The sequence below is a fragment of the Molossus molossus genome, unplaced genomic scaffold, assembly GCF_014108415.1.
Source record: "Molossus molossus isolate mMolMol1 unplaced genomic scaffold, mMolMol1.p scaffold_m16_p_1, whole genome shotgun sequence".
Classification (NCBI taxonomy): domain Eukaryota; kingdom Metazoa; phylum Chordata; class Mammalia; order Chiroptera; family Molossidae; genus Molossus; species Molossus molossus.
In genome coordinates, this window is record NW_023425344.1 from 194,831,904 (window position 1) to 194,850,570 (window position 18,667).

At 34.7% G+C, this 18,667-nt stretch overlaps 1 protein-coding gene across 11 annotated transcripts in view; it reads left to right on the forward strand.

Annotated features, from left to right (window-relative positions):
• Positions 1 to 18,667, forward strand: part of TCF12 (transcription factor 12) — a 355,331-nt gene that overhangs the window by 296,789 nt on the left and 39,875 nt on the right. For 9 of the 11 annotated variants that reach the window (XM_036241005.1, XM_036241022.1, XM_036241038.1 and 6 more), the window contains 4 exons: positions 9,832 to 9,937; positions 10,968 to 11,107; positions 11,394 to 11,538; positions 11,841 to 11,905. In XM_036241005.1, the coding sequence (XP_036096898.1) occupies positions 9,832 to 9,937; positions 10,968 to 11,107; positions 11,394 to 11,538; positions 11,841 to 11,905 (456 nt within the window). The remainder of the gene's footprint in view (positions 1 to 9,831; positions 9,938 to 10,967; positions 11,108 to 11,393; positions 11,539 to 11,840; positions 11,906 to 18,667) is intronic. The other 2 variants (XM_036241061.1, XM_036241067.1) reach the window with 1 other exon arrangement.

The window sequence follows — 18,667 nt, forward strand, 5'->3', positions numbered from 1 at the left end:
AGTGGAGGCATTTTTAATGTTAATGTTAGAAGTTATAAAGAAAATTTAGTCACTGTTCCCAAAATAGGTATAAAATACAGATATATTTGTCCCTACTCTTTTTACCACTTGAATGTTTTAAAGTAGCATACAGGGTGGGGGCAAATGCAGGTTAACAGTTGTTTATATGGAAATAATGCAATGATTAATAAATTATGCAAGAATAAACTTTCACATACTCACCACTGTAAACCTACTTTTGCCTCACCCTGTGTGTTTCTAGCCAGAGTACGTTCTAGCCATAGGACGTGAAAACTAATGAAAGCACTTCCTCCTTCTCTGATTGCCTTGGTAAGGCCTCTGGAGGTTAACTTTTGGGTAAGATTTCTTGATAGATGATAATCAAGCCAAACTATCCTTAAACTCATTAAAAAGTTATGTGTTCTCACTGCCTGTATAGGTAGCGCTTTAGAGGATGTGAGAGGTAATTTTAGGTGGGGTGATATAAGTGAAATTACATGATCTGTATATAATTTCCTTGCCAACTGTCTTTCAAATGTGAAAATATTTTTCTTCTATGTTCAATTTTAAATAAAATAGTCTGTTTGAAGGTGGTGTATGTGTGAGAGAGAGTTCAGTAAAATTAATTATACAGAACCCCTGAAGCAGAGAAGACTGTAACTCAAATTGAGTTTAGATTTTATTCTTTCGAGAGCACAGATCACTCTATTACAACATTTCTCTTTGTTCTGCATTGGGGTGGGGGGTGGGGAGGGCAACAGCTTTGATCGTATTAAGTATTTCCAGGCTTAGTGTAGATGACAGAGTTGGTATGGTAGAGAAGTGTAGCCTGAAAATTGATAGCCTGTGCCTGATATAGGTCAGAGGTGACTTTTATGTTCCTGAAAAATGCATAAAGAGATGATATATTTATTCTCTTCGCCTTCTGTATCCTAAGGCCCTGGTCTTATATGTATTTTCATATATCCATCTTATTTTTACCACCTCTATCTGGTTTTTTATTCTCTTATAAATCTTCAGTAAGAAAATCATGTGATATGCAATTACATTATCCAAAAACTATGTAAATATCTCAGTCTTGGTGTATATTAGGAAATGTCTACCCACCAATGCTTTATAGTAACAACTAGAACTTTAAATTAATATTTCTGAACTCTAAGTGAAATATACTTCCTTGTTTGAGTTATGGAATGTTTATGGAATTCTCATAGTGAACGGGTTAAATTTAGGCCCACTCTTTGATCTCATTTTATCAACTTATTTTAAGATGCTAGGGCAGATTAATATTTTGAAATGCTAATAAGTTTACATTGATTTTATTTTTACAATCCCATCATGAGTATTATGTGAGAGAGTGAGAAATCCTGAGTGGTACCGGTCTTAAACAAAATGCTTTCCCTCTTTTTGTGTGTGTGGGGGTGGATTTTTTAATTTCCAAGTTGATTTCATATATTTTGACAATGTTTGGAGTATTTTAATAATAAGACTGATAGACTGTAAGAAAAAACATTAACCAGAGAAGAGCCTTTTCATATTTTATTATTTAAGATTATATGGTCTTATTGTATTGTTGGAATATACCAGGCTTGGACACCTATATGCAGAAAAGCCAAAAATGTTAACCCTATTTTCCCACTATTTGAAAAGCGAAGGGGTTAATATTCTGTACCACACATAGCATAGTGTAGCTGTATTCTGTACCATATTGTAAGATATTTATATGTGTTTATGATAGAGGACTTAAAACCATTTGAATATTATCTGCTTTTCTTAAATTTGAAAAATAGCAACAACCGAAAAGTAAAAAATAGCAATGAATAATGGGTTTCTGAAGTTCCTTATATATAAATAACTTGGTCTGCATTCAGCTTTCTCATTGAAATGACTAAATTGTGTCCTTTGTGCAGAAAGGCAGAAAGTCTTAGAGGTAAAGGAAGGAAAGTTTTGGGAGGAGAGGACTCCTGTTTCTTCACCCTGAGGGTTCTGCAGTTTTGGCTTTCCTCTGATCTGATCAGTTTCCATTTTCTAGGCCTTGAACTGAAGATGCTGTAAAGTATTCCAGGTCTAAAAACTGCAGCAAGTACAGACAGGTGTTTTTTTCATTGTATCAAGGGGTTATTTTAATCTTATTAGAGACAACACAGAAATCCAAGTTTTAAAACCGACGCTTAAAAACACATTTTGAATATTGAGCTGCTTTGTATGGAATCTGGGAAAGAGGCAGGAACATGATTATAAGGGCTGCTCTGTGTCAGAACTTATGCTGGGGACTCTGTTTACCTCATTAATTCTTGCATTCACTCTGTCATTTATCTTTTTCTAGCCTTTTATAAATAAGGAAAATGGGGTTCAGGAAAGTTAACTTGCTCAAGCCCCACCCAGTTAGTAAGTGCTTAAGCCAGAATTAAACCCAGGTCTCTCCCAAGAGCAGGTTTTCCCTTTTATGTCATCCAGAAGCAAGTAAACTGGTCTCCATAGCAAAGAGCCAGACTTCACTTATCCTTACTACCACTTGTGTCAAGACATACTACAATGGGAAGAAAATGTAACTGAGAAAAATATTAGGCCATTCCTAAAAATAAATATTTTGCATATAAGATCAGACTTGCAGTTTTCTGAATGCTAATTGATGTGGTCAGTCAAGCAAACTTTTATTTATGTTTAAGATGGAGAACTTAAAACTATCCTAGATAAGTTTAAAAACTCAGGAAATCAGATTAGCAGTTCTCCTCTTCTAATAGAACTCATGGTACTGGAACTGGTTTAGCCATAATTTTGGCACCTGCCTGCCCACATAAGAAGTAGGGTCTCAGGTAGCTAAAATTGCATTGTAAATATTTCTAAGACTTATTTTTCAAATAAACATTTTCAGTTAATAAAAGCACAGAAACTCGTGTGGGAGTATATGGAACTACATTTCTGTTTTATTGAGGATTTGTTGCTAATTAACATGGGAGAGGAAAGAAAATACAATTAAATTAATTTAGATTTCCAGGCTGTCTGTGAGCCCAACAGAGTTAAATCTAATGTGTATGATTAGGAAAACATGAAGTCATTTAATAATTCTCTGAAAGTAGAATAAATACTAAGGACATTGAATGACAAGGACTTCAGCTTAAATCTTTTGATTGTTTTTCCCTTTACCAAAAATATCTGAAACTGTATCCCATAAGAATCTAAGAAGGTCTTTTTTTCTTTATTCAAGTGAGCACAAATATCAGTGAATTAAAACTATAGTTCCTGCCAATAGAGTGTGTTGTCACTCACTGGTCAGCTTTTTAGAAAGAAATGTCCCTTTCCACTGGTTAATGAACATGTTAAAGAAAGGGATCAGGTGCTGTATTGTTGGATCTAAATTTCTTTAAAATGCAGGTAACTAAGAAGTGATACTCATTGATTTATTCAGTATGTTATCCTAGAGTACAAATTTCAAACACAAACCCTTAAAAATTTCACAGTTTATCTCTCAGGGGAAAAAAAATGTGGTTATTGTAGAAATGATAGCAGTTACAATAAAGAGCTGATGAAATATGCCCAGTGCTGTTAAGTTTCATAAAAATGTGCTTGACTTACCTAAGAAGTTTTTCTCACAATTGAAAACCAGTACTATTTGATTATGTTTCTTAGACAGCAAAAGTAGTAATTAATTTTAAGCAGCTTTGTACCAAAACCCTGGAATTCTTTTTTCTTACTTTTGTTAGAAAGGACATTTTACTTTAGTTTACCCCTAAACACGTTCTGGAAATTCTTGAGAAACGATACTACTGCTACTTTTATTTATGAAACTATTGAAAATGTAAACATATATGTATACCTTTTACAGAAATTCTCATTGTTTTTAGCAAGCTACTTAGGTGAAAAGATTCTTTCATTGTCCCTGAGTTAGTCCTTGTATTTCAGACATTTTGCTTTATAATGCCTTTTGGTTTCAGTTCTTATGGTATTTAGTACTGGAACTATCCAATTATTTTCTTCCTCAAGCTTGGAATTACCTTAAAATCTATGGTCATAGATTGGGCTTTATCGCAAAAAATGTTTATGTAATATTAAAATATTAAAAGCATTGAGATATTTATCAAATCTGTCATTTGTGTATTCGATATTGAGGAATTCTTTCATTAGACTGCTGTTTCATAGATTTATTTAAATGTTTTAATGACTTTTTATTTGGGGTTATGTTTGTTTTGGTTTTGATTAGAGAAGGAACAAGGAAAGTGGGAAGACCTAAATTTCAGAAACTTTAAAATGTTGCCATTTAGGTTAAAGATGTTTTTTTATCTGCATGTATACTTAAGATCAGTATTTACAGAAAATAATGGATCCAAAATGACTAGAAAAATCAATAGGAAGAAATTTTTAGGAAATTTCTTTACCTTCCTCTAACACTTACCTAGCACTCTTACCTGAGTAAATATAATCATTAAACAACTTTTTAATTTGCTATTTTTTAAACAGCTTCTTTTTACTAAATCCAGGTCCCACAAAATTCAGGAAGCTGTTGTTTATGTGTGGAACTTGCATGGGTTAACTAAAAAATAAATCTTATAATAATTACTTAGTTTTTCGTTCTTAGTGTTTGAGTGTTAACTCTTAAATGTGCACATTTTAAAAATTATTGGCCCAGAAGTTTAATCATAGTATTTCATGATTTGACTTGGGTTGGAGTTATTTTTTTTCCAGTGACTTGGACTTTTTTCCCCCCTCCTTTTCTGGTTTTAAGGACCAGCTTGCAAAATGTTTTATTGTTTAATACAAAATAGAGTTAAGTAAAATATAAGATAAATTAAGTGGATGTTCCTGAATATTATTTCACATTTTTATTTTAAAATATTATGGTAGGATAAATTAGTCAAATAACTTAGTTTTATTTTGGTAAGTTGATAAAGATTGTGCTGAAGATGGTTTCTGTGATTAGCATAAACTTGTTTACATATTGGAGGTTCATGTTAGCATGTATTAAAACGTTTAATTATATTTAATGTATTAGAACTTAAAAGAGAACTATTCAGACCATCTTGACAAAAGAACAAATAGAGGCTTAAACATATTGAAATCTTGGTAATAATTTCTAGGTTAGCGCATGCTCAGAAAAAAATGGATAAGCTTTTCTATCTTTCCAAATTAGCTGAAGGTGTTCCCAAAATGTTTGAGAGTTTAGGCTGATTAGGGTCTTGATGGGCCTTGGAGCTTATGAGACTTCTAGAATATTTCTTTCAAAGTAATTTATGTAATTTTAAACTACTAGGTAAGGAAAAGTGATCTAAACCTGTATTGTTCTGTAGTAACCACTAGTCACTATGACTGTTTAAATTAATTAAAATAAAATTTAAAATTTATTTCCTCAGTTGTACTGTCCACATTTCGAGTGTTGCCGTAGTGGCTACTGTATTGTACAGCACAGGTACAAGAGCATTTCCGTCATCACAAGCCTACTGGACAGTGCTCCTCTAGAGCATTCCTCTCGTTTTCTGGGAGGTCTCTTAATTAGGGTACACAGCTATTCTCACATACTAAAGAAAATCCCCAACTCATCTCCTCATCATGTGGGATATTTGAAAATATCAGTCACAACACAGCCTGTGAATTTATTTTAAAAAGCATGTGGAATGACATCGTCTTTTTGTTGTTGTTGTTAATCCTCACCAGAGGATATTTTTCCATTGATTTTTAGATAGAGTGGGAGGGAGGGAAAGAGAAAGAGAGAAACATTAAAGTGAGAGAGACACATCAATTGGTTGCTTCCCACAGGACCCTGACCAGGGTCGGGAATTGAACCTGCAACCCAGGATCAGGAATTGAACCCGAGACACTTCTGTCCTCAGGCCAGTGCTCTAACCACTTAGCAAAACCGGCCAGGGCTGACATCATCTTTAAGTCATCATTGGGTGTGGCAAGATAAAAAGAAAAACTATCTTTTTAGCAAAAGCTTTTATTTCTTTGCATCTTTTTTCAATAAGCATCAGAAAATCATTATGAATCCCTGCTTTGCATAGATGTTTCCAATATTAATTACATGAAGGGCACATTGAAATCAAGAGTTCAGTACACAGCTCCAGTCTCTAGAGCTAAAGAGAGAGTGGGCTGCCCTGATTTGGGGTTATCCGTATGACTAAACTGAACCATCCAAACAGGAAAAAGGGAATTTGTGTGTGTGTGTTTTTTGTTTGTTTTTTTTTTTTGCTAACTTGACCCAATTGGTTGTATGAGCTAAAACATTCCAAGGATAATTGTGTGATCACTCTAATTGTAAATATTCACCCCTGGGGTACTCTATCACTCTTAAATAAAAGTCAATTTGGGTGGATAAGATGAGGATATTAAAGGTATTAATGTGGATTTGTTCTTTAACAGTGAAAGGGAGGTACTGTTAGACTTTCAGTTATATATTCATTCAAGTTGGAATAAATGTTGTGGTTCTATTCACCAGACACTCAAAATTTCTCTCATCACTATTCCTGAAGGAGTGAATATAAGTACTTGGGAAAGAAGAAAGACTGTCCCATGATAGCTACTGTGAGCCTGACATTCTTAAATGGAGCTAGAATTGTAAAGACAATTTCTGAGTATCTACCACATTTTTATAGGACATCTTAAATTACTTACTTGTACTTTTTTCCATTTCTTTTTAAATAGTTTGACTCCTGGTAGATTTTAATCATCTTAAAGCATACATATTCTTTTCTCTTAATTTTGAGATTGTTTATTGTGATACAAAATCATACTTAAGATTTAAACATATGATTAGATTATTAACTAGAAAAAAAGACTGGCATCTATGTGCAGGTGATCAGATGACATAAGCAGTCTGGTTTTAATTTGTGGCCAGTACTGATTGTAACTAAAAGAGACTTGCTCTTTTTGTGGAATTGGCTGACTATTTCCCTACATCTGGAGTTAATAAAGTCTTTGAGACCACATCAGTTGCGCTTTGCCGCAAGAACTCTTTGATCTGAAAAATCGAGACTGGCACAACTGCTGCTTCATAACATTGCATCTATGTTTTTGCAAGCTATGGTTAAGATACCAAAAGTGAAGTTCTTTGGCTGTATTAGAAATGCTGTTAGATGGGCCTCTCTGAGAACCATGTTTTTCAAAACATTTTTATTAAGATACAAACTTTGAACTTACGTTAGTAAATATATGCTAAACTCATAGTAGTTTAGTTTTTACCATTTTCAGGTCTGTCCTTCAAAAGTCCATTTATTTTTTTCAAAGTTTATTTATAAAAACTAACATTAAGAATAATTTTATCTCTAAAACGAGCCCATTTTACTTGCTCTGTATAGCTTTAAAATTTTTACAAGAGTAGACAAGTCTCTTCTTTGTGTGGTTTATATGGTTTCTCTTGCTTTACATGACAGTCATCTATTAACCATTATCTGATCAGTATATACTTTATTTGACAGCGATTTGTAAATCAATAAAGTGAGGTTTATCTTTGTATTAAAGTGTGAGTATATTTTGTTCGGAATAAAGTGAATTGAATAGGAATAAGGTAAAGAAATATAAATTGATAAATTTTGTATAAGTTTAAACTGGCAAATTATGTAGGGTGTTTTTTGTGTGAACTGACATCAAAACTGGAGTTTTTCATAGATATCAATGAGAGGCTTACATACTATTTTAGTCTATAACCTGGATAGAATTAGAGAATTTTATATTTCATACTTTCTGATCATTGATGATGTGTATAGTAAATAAGCATTTGCAACCAAAAAAAAAAAAAAACAAGCATATGTTCTAGTGCTGTTTTCTAAATTTTATTCTCATTGTATTTTCTTGCTACATCTTTGGATTTACTTTACTTTTTGTTTGTGGTTTCAGCCTAGTTTGGGAAAACCTATATATAAAGGGAACAGAGGTAGCTATCTGTGGCTACATTTAGACACTGAATCTTGATTAAAAGAAAAAAGCGTAAAATTCCTTTCCTGAAAACTTTTCTATCAGCCTATATAATACATTCCAAACACATTTGTATTTACCCAGTTATTTTATTCTAACACTATTTTCATGTAATAATACTAAGCTAGAAAAATCTGCATATACATATGAAATGAAAATAAACATTTTATCTACCATACTCCCCTATCTAGGATCCATCTGGGTAATTCATAGGAATATATCTTGTCCCAAACTTCGCAGGCACCACACATGTGTGTTTTAACTTTGAGATGTGAAAGGTAGGAAAGTAACCTGAGTTACCAATTCATTAAAAAGACACACCTGTGCAAGTATCGACACATCTGGTAAGAAGAATTAAAATGGGCTTTTAAATCTTTTATTTAGAATGAATTTGTAGGATCACATCAGACAACTGTAAAAAAGAGTATTTGAGGACAGAACAGGGACAGTATATAGCCGCATAACTGCTCCTGTAAGAGTGATAGAAAGATGAGATACTATTAGCTAAGACTTGGCGAGTGGTCATTGTGCTAAACATTTTATATGTATTGTTGGATCTTCCCATCAACCCCCTGAGGCAAGTACTGTCAGCTAGTTTATGAGTGAAGAAGTTGAGTCTGGAGGGTTAAGGTCTTTGCCAGAAGTCTTTCCAGTTAGTTAATACCTTAATGAAAGACTAAGTGAATATAACTGATAGTTTATGTAAATAAAAACTTGGCTCCCATTGTAATCTCGGTGTGTGCTTCCTGGACTTTTTTATTAGTGCACGGAAATATGTGTTCAGGGTAAAAATATCAAACTATGTGGAAGGGCATAAAGTAAATGTCCTCCTTCCCGGTTCTAAGTCCAGATGTGTAACCATTAAGTTTCTCGTATATAATTCCAGAAATATTTTATGCTTATGCAAAGAATAATGATTTTTTGCACATGCTCCCATAATTTTAATAAGGTAATTATTTTCTTCCACTTAAGTGGCCACTTAGGAGTTTTATTTTGGAGTGGCCACTTAGGAGTTTTATTTTGGAGTGAAATTTAATGTATGTATCCTTACCAGACTAAACAGAAGAAATATGTTTCATAAACTGTTCATACCAGAACACTTTTCCATTCTTCCTGGCTCCTGATTTACATTTACAGACCATGTGTTTTTTTCTTGGTTTCAGTAGTCATCATGAAAATGGTTCTATCATGTTTTGAGTTTTAAAGTTATTTGGTTGCCCCTTTAGTTTTCCAGAGAAATGCCAGTGCTGTCCATTTGCTTGTTCAAAATGTTTATATTTTGCTTATCTGAAGCAAAGGTGTGCCAAAGGAAACTAGTACTGCTCTGACAACTTAAATTTTTTTTAATAGTAACAAAGCATAGTAACATTTAATCTAACGCACTTTGATTTTGATAAATTTTGTAACAGAGAAAAGAATGAATTTTATGATTAACCCAAATTTTATTTCATGCTGTATTCAAAAGACATTTTTTCTACCATCACAGTTTGAATTATGAGCCTGTATAGATTTATGTTTTGTAAGCAAAGTCAACGTATATGACTTTATTCAACCACCTGATATAATTGTCACACAAAGATGCATTACAGCAATACAGGGCGGGGCAAACATAGGTTTACAGTTCTGAGTACATGAAACAGAGTTTATTTTTGCATTATTATTTATTAATGATTGTATTATTTTTCATGCAAACATCTGTAAACCTACTTTTGCCCCATCTTGTATTTGGAGTAGTATTTTTCTCTAGTAATCAGCTAAAAACAACATGTAGATATAATCAATGTGGGTTTAAGCAGTTTCTTGGATTTGTGGTAGGACTTCACAGATATTAGGTAAGCCTTTTATGGCCCTTTATAATGTAACACTCATTTTACATAAGTGATATGAGAGTAATTTACATTTTAATTAAATGTCCTGTTTAATTTTAAGGTATATGCACCATCCCCAAATTCAGATGATTTCAACCGTGAATCTCCTAGTTATCCATCTCCCAAGCCACCAACCAGTATGTTTGCTAGCACTTTCTTTATGCAAGGTAAGTACTGCCAAACGATTGTCAAATGCTACAGCAGTTATCTATTGTATATTAGCTAAAATTTTAAAGTTGTGAGGGAAAAAAATGCCTTTATAAGAATTTAGACATTATTTATCTAGGTGATTTTGACCGGTGTAAATGAAAATGTATTTTTAAAGTACTCTAGTGTGATTTATTGCTGACTGCATTGTTGGACTATCCAGTGAACCATTGGAGTACCCATCTAGTATTGATTGAATTTATAATGGACTTCAATTCAGAAGAATGAGTAGAGCCACTATTTCTCATTATAATTTAAATGTATGAACGATATCAACAACACTAGTTTCTTATTTAAATTACAGATTCATATCATTCCTAGAATTATCACTATAAAGAAAGGATATCACAGGACAGAGTAAGACTTTTTAAGATAGAAAAAGTGGGTTGCCTTTTTTAAAATTCATGTCTAGCAAATCATTTTTATTTGGTCTCCTGTAGTTTTGGACTATGAGAAGCAAATACTGTGGGAGCAATAAATTACTGCATAAAGTGGTTACTTGACCTTACATTGGTGAGAGAAGTCATTGCTAACACAATTCATTTGAAGGCTGACTATAACATAGTCATTATCAATTACTTAGGTTTACTATTGGAGAAACTTCTTTATTCCACAGTTTCAGAATGTTTGATATAATGTAAATTGTTTGTTATAGATTAAGGACTTTTTAAAATATTTGTGAGTATACATTTAACTCAAAATTAAATCCAACCTATCCCCAAATTTGGAATTTTTATTATCCTTGATACTAAGCTAGATCTTTTGAGGATTTTTTTTAATAACTTACCTGTTAGTTTGGATTACTTTTTTTTTTTCTAACTGTAAAGCTTTATTCCTTCTTTTTAGATAGTCATACAGTTTGAACGGAAGACATCTAGACAGAAGAATAGGTTGGAAAGGGGAGGAAAAAATAACTGGAGTGTACCCTTTGAATTTTTATAGCATCAAATTTTAGCTAAAGAAAATTTTATATTTCTCTTTTTGTCTTAGATGGGACCCACAATTCTTCTGACCTTTGGAGTTCATCAAATGGGATGAGCCAGCCTGGTTTTGGTGGAATTCTGGGGACCTCCACTTCCCACATGTCTCAATCCAGTAGTTATGGCAGCCTTCATTCACATGACCGCTTGGTAGGCTGTAACCGATGACCAGGGTGTCGCAATACTTTGTCTTCACATGTGTTTCTTGTAGGATTACAAGTATGAGATTTGGTTCTGCCGAAACTCCTAAAGTTTGGAATACTTGTAAGCTTACTGCATTAAGCATGCCTTTTTAAAAAGTAACTGACAAGAGTGGCACTCTTTAGCTGCTAACTTGTTATATTCTTTATGACCTGTTACAGTAGTTGTCCAGTTATATGTGCATATTATTTGGAAAATGTATTTAATACATATGTCTCTTCCCCCCTTTTTCTAGAGTTATCCTCCACACTCAGTTTCACCGACAGACATAAACACGAGTCTTCCACCAATGTCCAGCTTCCATCGAGGCAGTACCAGCAGTTCACCTTACGTTGCTGCCTCACACACTCCTCCCATCAATGGATCAGATAGCATTCTAGGTGAGCTTTTTTGGGTTGACAGAACTCCCTAAATAGGAGATTTTTGGTAAACCCCATATCTGTCGATATATTTTTTAATACTGAATTTAAAAATGAAAGAAGGGAAGACAAGAAACCTTTTCATTTTCATTAACATAGAAACATCTTTAGCTTACTAAGTACAGCACATGCGAGTACTTGCTGGGTTTTTTTTGACAGTTGTGAAATAACAATAGAGAATACCCTTGAAATAATGGCAGAGTGCTAAAAAGCATGCCAGCTTGCTAAAAATTTGTGTTTGTTTTTCTACTTGATATGATCAGGAACCAGAGGGAATGCTGCTGGAAGCTCACAGACCGGTGATGCACTTGGAAAGGCTTTGGCATCTGTGAGTATTGACTTTATATATTCTACTGAATGAATACTATACAGCTGCATGCAGTGGTTATATTTTGTGGGTAGTATGTGTCATAGTTAACAGACATAGTTATAACAGGATCAACTTCATTACTCAGTTAGCATTATTCTCAGCTTATATCAATTCATGCTGCCCTTAAAATAATTCATGAGAACATTCCCACAAGGTCTATTCTTTTAACTTTAGTTTATATATATGTCTTTGTCTTAATGGAACAGATGTAGATTGAAGGAAAAGAAATTTGGACATTTTAAAATCTAAAGCACAGATTTCTGAGATTAATATTTAAAGCTATTTATTAGTTTCAAATACTTAGTGAGTTGCCCATTAATATAAGTCAGGTGGAACCAAGAAAGACAACTCAGTTATTTTTCTGATCCAGAGAAAGAAGTGTTTTTATAAGAACTTTTTCCAAGACAGAACGTATTTTACATATTTATTGGGGGGGGGGGGAAATGCAACTGATTCATTCAAGAAATAGGAAATGAGAGCCTTCCCCATAAAAAAAAGCCAGATTCATTGAAGAATTTGTGTTAAAATTAGTAAAATGGATTTGAAGGAATTCCATAGTATTTTTCGGGAGCATCTATATCACATCAGGGCATTAATGACAAAGTAGTGATTTGCTTTAATAAAAACAATGATTATGTTTTAATATCTAATCCTTAAAACATTAAAACTGAAATCCCTTCTTCTGGAATATTTTTGGGAGAGCTTTTATCAGCAAAGATTACAAATCTAATTATTTAAAAGAGGCACCACTTCTTTATACTTTATGAAGTTTCTCCTTAGGCTTTTTCTTTTTTTTTCCCTCCTGAGTAATATACCTCTCAGAATTCCCAGAGTTGTCTTACATTTTTTGAGAAGTGCATTTAACTCTGTCCAACACATTTGCTGCTGTTCATAGACAAGGCAGACCACTTAATGTGAGAGTAATTGATAGGAAGCAACTATTGAACCTTTAAGGAGGTAAACTTCTTTGTATATGGTTTCTGTAAATAAACCTTTCTCTGTAGCAGAGTACAAGTTTTTTGAGAAATGAAGCCAAGTCAAACTTCTCTATCACATAATGGAGCCCTGCACAAAATAAAACTCGGTAAATGTTTGTTGAACTCAGTCTTTCATCATATGACAAAAATCTTGATGGTAACAAAACCTACAAAAATATTGGCTATAATTTGAATGGTTACTAGGTATTAGGCACTATATAAGCATTTACATGCATTTTTTTCATTTAATCCTCAAGAAAACCCTGTGAGGTTGGCATTATTTTTTCCCTATTACAGATGAGGAACTAAGGTTTAAAAGGTTAAGTAACTTCAGCTCAGAAAGATGAAGTCTCTTGCCCTAGGGATCACCAAGCTAGGAAGGGTGAAGGCATATATATTAGATGAGAACCCTGATCTGGTGAGCTTTACTACTCTACGTCCAGAAGGAGCGTTACCACAGTGAGTTGTTTCACAGGGTGGTGAGGGTTAAAGAAAGGCAGTTGTCCCACTTGATTGCCACCTGATGAAAACTACCTACTTAGGAAGAAAATTACCCTATAACGTTTAATATCTGAGGGCCTCCCAGGTATTTGATTGGCTTGCCATATTCCTTCTGATTCCGAAAGAATCCAGTAACATTTCACATGTAGGAGGACAAAATAATATTTGAGCTGTCAATGCTAGGAACTTTTAAAAATATAACCTGCATTTCAGGAGCTTTATTCCTCAAAAGTCTGTTTATTTTATTCAAACACTATGTAAAGGAATCTTGGCATTCAGGTAGGCAAGAATTTGTGATGTTCTCCGTGGTCCTTCAAGCTCCTTTCAGTTACCCTTCAAGTCCTTGACTATTTTCCCATATTATGACCAGCGTATAAGACAATCAGTTGCCATTTGGAAAAGTAAATTCAAATTCAGTTTTAGTGGAAGCCATGGAAGAATGTTTAATCTAGTTAGTGGGTGGGCTTTGGTTGTCATGGAAACTCAGCTCTGTCGTCCTATGTTGTTACTAGGCAGGAGCAGCTAGGTCATTCCATAAATCATTTCTGTCATAGCTGATGGTGATGCATTCCATCTGCTCCATCACTGCATGCCATAGTCTGCACACTTCAAATCCCTTCCTTCAGTCCATCTGCTGCCCCCTCCCCACCGGACACCTCCCCCAAGTACGTTCTTTCTCTAACTCCATTACAGACTCATATTCACTTTAGCACTCTCAAAATGTACTGAAAAGCAAAAACATTACATTGGGGATAGGAAGGATTAGAAGAGATGAGGAGAAGGAATTATATGAGGATTACATTTAAGAGTCTGGCATATCAGAATTTTTATGTTCAGTATGACAGATCTTTGAAAATGGTGACCATGCATATTTTGAAATTTTAAGTTTTTTAGAATGACATTTTAAAAATAGCATCTAGTTTTAGATGGAGAAACACCATCCTATTATCATGAGAAGATATTTCTAGCACCCCAATTGTCTGATATATGTCTTAGAAGGTCTTTCATGTGTAAAACATCAGAGGGTACAACCTTTGTTCTTCAGTTTAGGTATTAAAGAGCACATAGAATACTGTGTGATTAAACATGTAAAGCCAGATAATACATTTGCAAAGGTTCCTTTATTTTAGGTTTAAGCCTGGATAATTGTGGTCTTAATCTCAGGATAGCTAGAAAGAGAATTGTACATGAAAGTATTTACACAAAGTTCCCAAAGCCCTGTGGATTATGCATTAGTTTAGATAATAAACTAGGGTAGATAGAAGGAAAGGAAAATCTGGGTATTCGTGCCATTTCTAATGTGTTTCCCTGAACATTTGCCAGACAATAACCCTTTAAGATTGTGCCCATGGAGAGTTATATAGAGGAAGAAACATCTGGTTTATTTCAGTGCTTAATACCATATCAAAACACTTGGTCTTTAATTTAGAGGAGATCAAACAAGAGAACTGTTTAACTTTGTTGATTATATCAGACTTCTTTGTGATAATTTATGTTTCGATTTCTACCTCAGAGCAAAGAAGAGAGAGAGTTTTAATCTGGATAGTTAAATGGTCAGTAGTCTCTAACAAAAGAAAAGAAAATTCAGGGAAGTTGACGTTTAAAAGTAATTCATGAAATAAGTTTCTTTGTTCCTTAGACTCAATAACATTAGCATAATAAAGATTAACTGAAATGTGCACTGTAGTGTTTAAAAAATTGGGCTTGCAGTTCCAAGGTTGGGCCTGGGAGCTCCCTATTGTTTCCTTTTTGTCTGAGCCCTTTTCATTACCCTCTGGCTTATCGGCACCCTGCTGATTGGAATGGACCGTGACTGATAGGAGGAGGAGCCTCATTTGTTGCAGTAAAATGAGGCATATTACCGTTTAAGCCTGGCAGAAGGTACTGGGAGTTATTCATCATTGGTCATTTAACAGTACCAAGGACCATGGCTGCATGCGGAATGAGTTCTTACTTTGTGTTTATGCTGTAGATTCTAAATCACTCCTTTTCCCATCTTTTACATGACTGAATTTTTTAATTCTCTTTCAAACATCAATGTAGGAGGTTTTTAAGGTCAAAAAGTAATATATTATTGATTTAGAATGCTCTCTGTCACATAAGACCTTTTGTTTGGGATTTCTTAAAGTAACACAACAAATTCTATATAGAATAACTACCATTTGTATGTTAATTGGTAATAGAATAAACATGCAGAGGTGAAGTTTGATGAAATGACCTGCGATCTGAAAGGCTGTATGTTGCCTTTTTAATGTTGTGTTGCTCTCCCTCCCCATGTACACATTCTTTTTATTAAAGTAAAAGGGACAAGAAAAAGTTCTCTAATTTGCCAGGCTGTCTGTCTGTCAGTTCAGGAAAAGTATTAACAATAATTCTGTCTGTCATCACTTTACGGCAGAATAGAACCAGGGATTGTGATGGGTGAATAGAGAAAATGGTTTTTATTGGACAAATAGAGAAGCTGCTTTTGAAAAAAACACCAGAAGTTATATGTTTTTTACTTGATACATTTTTTATATTGCTTCTCCTATTTTCACAGTGATTTTTAAAAGCTCACACCTATTTTATATACAGCGTCAGAGCATTTTGTTAAGTAATTGCAAGGTAGTGACATGTAAGTCTAAAATATAACATCTTCCTTCTTTAAGATAAAGAAGTTGCCCTGGCCGGTTTGGCTCAGCGGTTGGAGCGTCGGCCTGCGGTCCAGACAGACCCGGGTTTGGTTCCCGCTAAGGGCACGTACCTCGGTTGCAGATTGTCCCCGGCCCTGGTTGGTCGTGAGGATGGCAGCCACTCGATGTGTCCCTTCACATCGATGTTTCTCTCTCTCTCTCTTCCTCTCTCTCCCTCCCGCTCTATCTGAACAAAAAATGGAAAAATGTCCTCGGGTGAGGATAAAAAAAAAAAAAAGAAGTTGTCACCAGCCAAGTTGCTTAGTTGGTTGGAACGTCATCCCGTACACCAAAAGGTGGTGGGTTTGATTCCTAGTCAGGGCACATACCTAGGCTTCGGGTTCAATCCCAAGTTGGGGCATGGATGGGAACCAACTGATCGATGTTTCTCTCTCACATCAATGTTTCTCTCTCTTTTTCATTTTCTCTCTCTCTAAAGTCAAAAAAAAAAAGTTGTCACCAGTTCTTGACGTGGTTAGAGATTATGTAATACCAATGGCAGAGTTATCAGGGAGAAAAAATATTGATAGTTTCTTATACCCTCAAAAGCTCGTACCTGCCTAACAGTGTGGTATGGACAGCTTAGTAAATCCACATTAGTTCTCAGAAACAGTGAACCTCACTATATTGTTCTCAAAGCTTACACCATAAAACTGATTAATTTGTAAGTGAATTCATCTTCATAACAAGATCTTTCCACCCTTTTGGTATTCCTGTTATGGAACCCCATTACATAAATACTAAGATAAACACTACCACTTACTGAGTCCTACTTTTAATCAAAAAGTATTATAGCAAATTTTAAGTGCAATTTAATCTCTCAAGTATTAAAAAAAATGCTGAACACCTGCTTGTACATGACAGTGATGAACAATAACGGATTCAATGTTGAACAATGTAAGGTCCTTACCTTCAAAGAATTTACATTCAAAGAGAGAAGGTAAGACAGGCATACAGAAAATGATAATGTAATACATAGTGTGAAGTAAAAGAACAAAGAAGTACAGGTTATTCTAGGAGTATAAAGGAGATGACATTTGAGCTGCACTTTGATGTGGTATAGAATTTCATCAGGGAGAAGTTGAGAAAAAGGCACTTTGAATGGATAAGCTATGTTCAGAAAATGAAAAATATATATTTTGTTTGGATGATAGGGTACATAATATTATATGTAGGTAAAACCGTAGAAAGCTATTTTTGTGACCAGATTATGAAAGATATCAAATATAATTCTGTTTTATTTAGTAGGCAACAGGAAGCACTGCATGACATTTGACTGTTCAAAACGGGTTGAGGACAACAGCTTGGCAGTTATGTAGGGGATGAAAGGAGCAGGGAGTATGAAGACTTAAATAGTTTAGCCACAGTTGCTAGTAAAGGTTTGAGGAAGCGTCATGGCACTGAAAATGGCCTGTGCCTGCCAGAAACTAGAGAATTGTGGGTATTGGAAACTGGTGGGAAGTGTAGAGGGACTGGGAAAAGGAGGAAAAAGAGAAAGTGGTTCTCACCACCATGAGAAGGGTGGTGCTAGGGAGAGAAATCAGAAGAGTAGAGATGGGAAGGGTAGGAAGCTGGGGACAATGATGGAAGCTTAGGTTTGGACAGACTGAGCTTGAGATGGGAGAAAAATAGGTCCAGATGGAGAAGTCCAGCAATCAGTGTGAGGATAGAGATGTCAACTTAGGAGTCATTCACAGGGATGTTGTAGTTGATACTTCGTGAAGAATGATTTTACCAAGACTTAAACACAGAGACAAAGAAAAGAAAGCAGAGTCTAGGGCTGTGGGGAAATCTACATTGAGGGAACTAGAAGAGCAAAAGGGGATGGAGTCAAGGTAAGTAATCCAAGGATTTTTAAAAAATATTCAGATGGTAACTTCTTACAAGGATGATATTCAATCTTTCAATAAATATGTATATATTTACCAGCACTGTTGTAGAATCTGAAACTACTGCACATCCTGTATAATTCAGATGTTTGTTTGAATAAGACTAAGTCCTTGCTTTTCTGGAGCATATAGTTTACTAGGGGAAAGGGTAAGAGAGTAATAATAAACAAGTAAACAGCTTTGGACAATTAGGAATTATTGTAAGCAGTAGGAAGAAAACAAAAGCAGGTGGTGTGACAGAGAGGGAACGCTATTTCTCCAATGCTTTCATGATATTAATCCTTACAGACAAAGAAATAAAAAATTAGTCGTGTGGTCTAGTTTATGATCAAGTTCTGCATGGGATTGAGACTTTTCTCACTCCTCATCCACCCACCATCAGTGTTATCAACCTTTTTCTTCCTTACCAGTATTCTCTCTCTTTTTAAAATTGATTTTAGAGAGGGAGAAAGAGAGAGAGAGAGAGAGAGAGAGAGAGAGAGAGAGAAGAGATACATCAATCGATTGCCTCCTGCATACACCTGGATTGGGAATCGAACCCATGACCTTCCAGTGCACAGGGACGATGCTCCAGCCAATTGAGCCACACCGGCCAGGGCCCTCCCCTACCAATATTATAGTGAAGGAAAAGTTAGCATCAATTGTTCATAAAAGGTGTACTTATTTGAATCTTAAACATAA